Raw genomic sequence first — 7,419 nt, forward strand, 5'->3', positions numbered from 1 at the left:
TGTTTCTTTCTAATTAGTCGTTTTTCTACTGGCGGAAATAGTATTGATGTCATAGTGCCCAATTTATAATTTCCAAAGGTCTTGCCTTGGAAGTTGTGTGTGATAAACTTCGACGTTTGTGGACATATAATTTAATAAGTTTCATGTGCTTTTTTGTGTATTAGCACAACTTTATTTGCGTAAATCGTATATGGTAATTCTTTTTAGAATTTCTTTTACTCTTAATGATGTCCCAACTTAATGGGTTTCCATTGTCAAACGAGCTACGGGACAATTGATCAAACGGAATAATATTTGATATCGGAAAGGTATTCCTGATAAAGAAATCTAGACACAGATGCTAGTGCTTTATTTCAAATTGTCAATCCTTATGGTTTTTGGATTTCCTTATAGGTATACCTATCTATATAATCACATATTTCACATGCTGAAATAAACATACCATTTATCAGGTCAACGTATTAACAAAGTCAGATTTCCAAAAACCAATCAAATATCTGGTCATAATGCTATTTTAGGGAAATCTTGTCACTTGTTTGACATATTATATACCCCGTCTTACCCGGTTCGCGCCGGGGAGGTAATCTCAGTATATCCGGACAAACTGGAGAGTCTGCTACTCTATACCTAGTTTTGCCGGAGAAAATTTTCTATTTCCCATAAATAGTATCAAAAAGTGCCTCTTTCATTAGGGCTTTTATCCAGAATCAAGGAAATTTGTATTTCCCTAACATATCTTATTCCCGACCAAATAATATCAATAAGCAAGAAGCAATTATGTGCTATTGCCTGCTAATCGTCATTTTTATGGAATACCAATATCCATTACATCTATATATATAATAAATAAATTAGATGTGGGACACGTGTCAAGTTATGGTGCAACCAGAATGGATTTTTGGCGGGAAAATGTGAGAATCCTTATGTTTTCACACGGGATCCGAATTGGGTTAACCATACCCGTTTTTTTGACCCGGGTACATAAGGTACCTAATAAACGTAAATCATTCATTCTCCTCATTTGATACTTACAAACCCTAATTCGTTCTCTTCCTGCGCCTTCGTCTACAGAAACCCTAATGGCGAAATCCTACACCTCCATCACAAACCAGTTTCATCACTGCGATTTGGGTGAAACGCTCAAGATTCACAATGATTGGGTTTTCCTTTTGTCTGGTTTGATTTGATGAGCACGCAACAATTGAGAGGTATTTTGATTTCGATTTTTTTGTTCTTCACATTATATTTAGGTTTTCGTCTTAGGTCTGCAATATCACTTTATCTTCTAATTGTTTGATCGATTTAGATATACTATTTTACGTCTGATTGATAATGTTTTGTTTTAGATTTGTGTTATCATTTGGTATGTTAGTATGTCATCGCTTTAGACTAAAACTTTTGATCGGTAGGTTGCTTTTAGTATATACAATTTTACGTGGTCTTGGATCTGATGATTACACAATGATAGAGGTGTTTTGATCTTTATGACGGTACAGTCTTTTCTTCTTATTTGATTGAATGTTTTTTTTTAATTTCTTGTATTGTGGATTAGGTTCGTCGGTATTTGATGTTCAATCGATCTTCAGTCATCTTCGATCTTCATCTCGCAGGTAAGACTTTCGATTTGAATTTTATGCAGTCGATTTGTGTTGTTATGGGAGTAAGTTGGTGGTGACGAGGGAAACGAGATCCGTAGTTTTTGAAGGGGTTGCTTTGTAAAGGATTGAATTGATTTTTTTTTTGTTTTAAAGTATATTTTTTAGCATATGAAATTTGAAGATTTAATATCTAGATAATCAATTCTAATATTAAGCGTTTGACATTGATGTTTTTCGTGTTTTTTTTTTCAGATACAAATTTTATTTCATCGCCACAACGAGCCTCTCAAGACTCATCCCTCCGTTTGTGAGTCCTGTTCACAAATCGTATTTGACTTCTTGGCCATTCGATTCTTGGTTTTCATCTCTCAAATCTTCTTCGCAAATCGTAGGCAACTTTCATGTGGTTTCTTGGCTTTCCTTTTGTTATTTATTATTGATATTGATTTTGACTCACTATTGATTCAAGTGAACCATTTCCAACGACTCATGGTAATTCTCGTTTTGATTTCCATGTTTTTTTTCTTATTAAGTGTGTTTTTTTGGTATACATCTAATAATTTAAAGCTTTTTGCAGAAGTTGCTAATGGTTTATAGTAATTGGGGTTTTGTTTTCCCTTTTTATATTAAATGTGTTTTTGGTGCTTTTGAATTTGATTGAACTGGTGTACTTTAATTCGTTAAGTTAGAGACCTTATGTCTCCATGTAAGTGCTTAGTGTTGGACATTTCACCAATGAATTAGGTCGTACAACTCAATTTGAGGACTTTATAAGAATCTCTTTTTTAGTTTCTTCTTCTAATAATCTAACCCATAGTTAAATCCAGCACAACCATTTTTTCTAGAAATTGAATTTTCTAATAATATAACTTATTGTTAAATCTTTTATATTGATCAAAGTTGTTCCCAGGTTCATTTCATAGGCGTAAATATCTAATTTGTGTTTTTAAGTTTGCATTTGATGGAGAAAAACATGTGGAACCGTTAGCTGATGTTGTGTCTAAAGGTCACTTCAAAGATGGCGAAATGATGGAATTGATATTTTTTGCATCTTCACATATGTGTTTTTCTAATGTGTTTGCAGGAGAAGGCTAAATCTTGTACAAAATGTTACAAAATTGACACTTCCAGTAGCAAAGAAAGCGGTAAGTGTTCCCTGCTGCATTGTCCGGGAACCCCAAAATCAGTAAACCAAATGTTCTGTTCCTAAAATCTAAATGTTTTTCTTATATGTTTGCAGGAGTCAAAACCGAACTGAATCGCACCTTGCACATCCCTAAAATCACTTCAGATGATATCCTTGCAATTATTGCAAATGTAACTCATATTGAATCATTAATAGGGAAGCGAACTGCAACCAGTAAGTAGAAAACACGCAATCCGTTAAACATATTGAGATTTCATATTTACCCCTGTAACATAAACTGATGTATAGTGGGCTTACGCCATGACCATAACCAAGCTCCAGTTGCTAACTCGCTGGTGTTTTGCTTTTAATTTGATGTGAATACCGATGTGGATGTATAATTTGAGTAAATAACTTATATGTATGTATTCTATAAGAGTGATAAAAATAGTATTTGAAATAATGAGATATGAAAAAGAAAAATCCACAAGGAACATTTGCTAATGCATTGTTAGCATGGGCGGTTCTTAGAAGGCATGTGCCAGGGCCACGACCCTGGCAAGTTTTTCGGCCGTACTGCTAATTTTCCGCATTTCAATCGAAATTTTTTATATATAAGATGTTCGGCCCGGGCATTTTTTAGTGTCCGTGTCTTTCGGCCCTGGGACGTTCAACGGGCAAGATCCGCCACTGATTGTTAGTAATGGTTGATGGTGTTCATAAGAGAAAATTAATTAAATTGCAATTTTTGTGCACTTTCTTTAAATTGTTTTTTTAAGTTTTGCAAAAAAAAAAAATCGAAGTATACAATATGATTTCTCAATATGGTGTTTGTTTAAATTAAATAATCTTGGTATTTTCACTATGTCACTAATTTAACTAATGTGTCAGTTTGTTCCAAGAATGTCAACTTTCAGGTAATGAACTAAAGGACAATAAGGATGCAAATCATTCCTTTACTGGTGAAATTTTGGACTATGTAAAGTAAAATGTGAAAGTAAGAAGCGATGTTATTCACGATAATTTCTTAAGAACAAAAGATATGTCCAGTCGTACAACTCCCGAGATTCTTGTGCTGTATATATACTTCGTTGGAAGGTACATGTCTCGATCGGGCCTTTAATAAGTGAACATGTCAAAATTGCCAGCTCTACTTATCATGCTTTCCTTTTTAATGTTTTGCTAAGCATAGGTCAAGAGAAGCTAACCCACAATTAGTAGATTATCTCATGTTATTACTTGTCAGGGCATGTTTGGGATCCATTTAAAAAAAAACAAATGAAGAGACATTTGGGGCACTTGGTTACACTTACTCCATTATTGCAGTGTATGTAACTAAACAACTATATTTTGGATATTACTACTCATCAACATACATGATTTATAACAATTGTAGGTGTTATTCGCATGAAGGATCTTCTTCATTTTTCTAGATACTCATGCTTTACATCTACCGCTTCATGGGTGAGGATCGGTTTTGTTCTCTGAAGAAAAAGAACCAATTAAACAAGGTATTATTAGAATTTAGGACAATTTTTTATTGCTTTTAGTTATAATTATGTGGTTGCTCTTTTGTTCATTTATTAATAACTGGATGTTGTATGTATTATACACTTCAACCCGTTTGACCCATTGTAGGGATGGGTCTCAAACTTTTAATTGATCAATTCGTATCTTTGGTTTCATTGTAGAGATCTATATATGATTACGAGTCAATTGAGTAGCTTTAAGTGTGAGCTTTGAGTAGTTTTAGATATGGGTCAAAAAAGGTGAGTTGGATAGGGGATGCGTATTTGATTTGTTTGAAACTTTTTCTTTTGTTAGTTGATTAGCAGTTCAGTATGGGGAAAACTTGGTCTCTTTGACATCTTTAGTGCTCATACATGGAAGGTATGCAACACCTGTTATATATGTTTATTTATATAACTTTTAGTTTTAAATAAAAATAATGTAAAATAAGAGTAAAGCACTCCCTCTGAGCAGGCTATTTGGTCTACACTTCCCGCATAACTGGACTGTTAATGGGTTGTAAGTAGACATGTTACTGCATAACTAGAAGGTTGTTGTTTTCTGTACTAAGCCAAAACCTTTACATGGGTGGATCTAGGAGTTTAAGTTGTTCATGTGCATATCTAGAACTGCTCTTTTTTTCTCTTATATAAAAAAGAAAAAGAAAAATTGTTTCTGGATTAGATTAGATATATACAAGCTTTAATAGGCATGTAAATATTTATTAATTAAGAAAATCAAGTTATGGATAAAAAGCGTTTCAGGTTAACCCATCCTGGAAATTAGATGTGTAACCAATTGCACACCCAAACCAAGTGTCTTTTGTAACTAAACTATGAGTAGGTTTGCATTTGCGTTCGATTAGCATTCTATTATATCTCTTTTTAAATAATTTACTATTGGAATACACAGGCGAAAAGTTCGACAAAGCAAAAAACACAAGAGCCGATATAGTTAGTTGGCGGAGAGGGAAATGCAATATCAAGCTGACACATGGCCCAAGTTTTTTTCATCTATTACATATAATAAATGAACATAATTTGGTCGCGTGGCATCGTGCCATTGCAGCTGGGATTATATTTGGCGCACTACTTTTAGGTTTTCAAACATATTTGGACGTTTTACATGATTATTACCCGTTTTCATGTGCAAAAGGATAGTGTGTTTACAAGATGTCCAATTTTTCTTGTAAAAAAAAGAGGTTAGATAGTCACGTTCATATGAATAATTACATCATTCTAATTTTGGTTGTTCTCTACGCACCATCAAATATCTTTCACCACTTACGTTATGTTTATAATTATTACCAAGCTTTCCATATTTTTTGTTACTTGATATTAAGAAATATTATTTTTTGCAGACTCATGGATCGGGAGCCGGCCAAGAAAGAGCAAAGAAAACAATTGCCTTCCGAAAGGTATTGTGTGTTCATGTTACCTAGAATTTACAATTTCTCTTTGTTTTCTTCTTTCACTTTATACAGAGTATTTTATCATCATTTTTTAAAACTACAACTTCTAAATATTGGTGAGGTTGACGAGACTATGGATAAACTCAAAATATGAAGCAAATTCAGGAGGCATTGGGAACAGCATCGGGTGCAGCTGCTGATTACGATTAGGTATCATTCCTACTTTCAATCACTCTTCATGTCCCATATACATTCAAATTGTAAGGGTAAATACATGTTTTTAAAAGCATATCAGATTTATAATTTTATAATAATTGTATAAAACTATACCATGGTAAATTGGGTATCGGTACCAGCATCAAAAATGGTAAGTACGATACTGGTATTTGAAGGTAAAAAATGATATTTTACCGAACCGTATCGAACTGGTACTGATACCGAATCCATACCGAAAAAAATTAGTACGGGAAATTCGGTACCGCTACCGGTTCAGTACCAGTACTCGGTACCAAATGCTCATCCTTATATTTAACCACTGAACAATGTCTTTCTTTAACCTTTCATATAACTACATAAATAAACAAATATAGGGATGGAGAAAAAAGAGATTCCCTTTGAGAATTACTTTACTAAAGCAGTTCCAGGGGCACTATTTGACGCACCAAGTTTTAGAAAAATGAAATAAAATGTATTTTTTTTATGATGTTTCTCAAGATTTTGTAAAAAGACATGCTTCAGGTATAAAAGTAGATTCCAACTAAAAGTTTACATGTTTGCAACTACATTTACAACCCTAACAGGCTCTTGTATATGTTTGAATCAGGTCTACATTTATTCGAGTGGTAGGCAATTTGCACAACGGTTAATATTTGGATATAAAAAGTATGGCTACTTAAGGAAATATTTATGTGGATAATTTGTCACGTGAGCGATGTAAAACTTGATCCTTAGGTACTACTTTTTAGTTCGATCATATCTCTTGCTATCTCTTATAACCATCCTACTCATGATATCTTATGATATTGTAGATTGGGAGACCAATTGTGTATGGGTTGGCCGCAAAAAGGAGAGTATGGAGTTGGAAGAAATGTGGAAGGATGAACTTTCAATGATATATGGATGTCACTTTGTTTATGATTTATGAAGTGACTTCAAGGTTATTAAATTTTATGTGTCTGTTAAATCAAAGAGGACTTGCATCTATAACGTTGGATGTGGCAGGGCGTGCTACACCAACCGGACTGAGTTTATGATACTTTTAGTAAATTGTAAATGTAACATTATTTGTCATTTTCTTGATGTTTTTATACACATCTTATAAAGAAAACTTCATACCTAATAATACAATCCACTTTGCTACTAATTTATGTAATGTTACTTTATTTGCATTAGTTTTATTGATACATTTGTGATTGATGTAATTTAAATTTTCCTGTCCGGGTTGCCTCCGGTGATAAATTCTCACACAGTTTTTATTATTGTGCACTTTTGGGTTAAATATTGGGTCTGTTTTTTATTATTGTGCACTTTTGGGTTAAATATTGGGTCTGTAGGAGGCTGATATGTACAAACAGCCAAATGGATGAAAAATTATGAATGGTTTAAACGTTTACTTGATAAAAGCTCGATATGTAAAGAGATGAGAGATCTTTATACGATCACCTGATGATGAAGTTATGAATAATTACTAGATTTTTGTTGTAAGTGGTTTGACTTAACCGGTTCGGACATATAAATCTGGACGGTAAAAATAGGTATGTGATAGGACCTGCAGT

At 33.4% G+C, this 7,419-nt stretch overlaps 1 protein-coding gene and 1 long non-coding RNA gene across 3 annotated transcripts; both read left to right on the top strand.

The window, feature by feature from the left end:
- The first annotated feature begins 1,030 nt into the window (after positions 1-1,030).
- Positions 1,031-4,161, top strand: LOC118482199. Of its 2 annotated transcripts, none has more exons than XM_035977781.1 (6): positions 1,031-1,208; positions 1,553-1,610; positions 1,851-1,986; positions 2,683-2,743; positions 2,839-2,958; positions 3,627-4,161. In XM_035977781.1, exons 1-6 carry the CDS (start codon positions 1,187-1,189, stop codon positions 3,710-3,712), a joined length of 483 nt encoding a protein of 160 aa, XP_035833674.1. In that variant the 5' UTR covers positions 1,031-1,186; the 3' UTR covers positions 3,713-4,161. The 2 variants fall into 2 exon arrangements, with proteins under 2 accessions (XP_035833674.1, XP_035833675.1); XM_035977782.1 differs by having other exon boundaries at positions 3,616-3,736.
- Positions 4,162-4,451: 290 nt separating this feature from the next.
- Positions 4,452-7,007, top strand: LOC118482200. Its single transcript, XR_004867673.1, has 4 exons — positions 4,452-5,650; positions 5,766-5,854; positions 6,468-6,595; positions 6,673-7,007. It is a non-coding gene; the product is annotated as an uncharacterized LOC118482200 (long non-coding RNA).
- Positions 7,008-7,419: the final 412 nt, after the last annotated feature.

Source organism: Helianthus annuus, chromosome 9 (genome assembly GCF_002127325.2).
Source record: "Helianthus annuus cultivar XRQ/B chromosome 9, HanXRQr2.0-SUNRISE, whole genome shotgun sequence".
Lineage (NCBI taxonomy): Eukaryota > Viridiplantae > Streptophyta > Magnoliopsida > Asterales > Asteraceae > Helianthus > Helianthus annuus.

What these genes read in the sequence shown, in the direction of transcription:
- LOC118482199 (XM_035977781.1), top strand. Translation starts at nt 1,187, where the DNA reads ATGAGCACGCAACAATTGAGAG. An exon ending in GAGCACGCAACAATTGAGAG is followed by an intron (nt 1,209 to 1,552) that starts GTATTTTGATTT and finishes ATTGTGGATTAG; the next exon opens with GTTCGTCGGTATTTGATGTT. An exon ending in TCAAATCTTCTTCGCAAATC is followed by an intron (nt 1,987 to 2,682) that starts GTAGGCAACTTT and finishes ATGTGTTTGCAG; the next exon opens with GAGAAGGCTAAATCTTGTAC.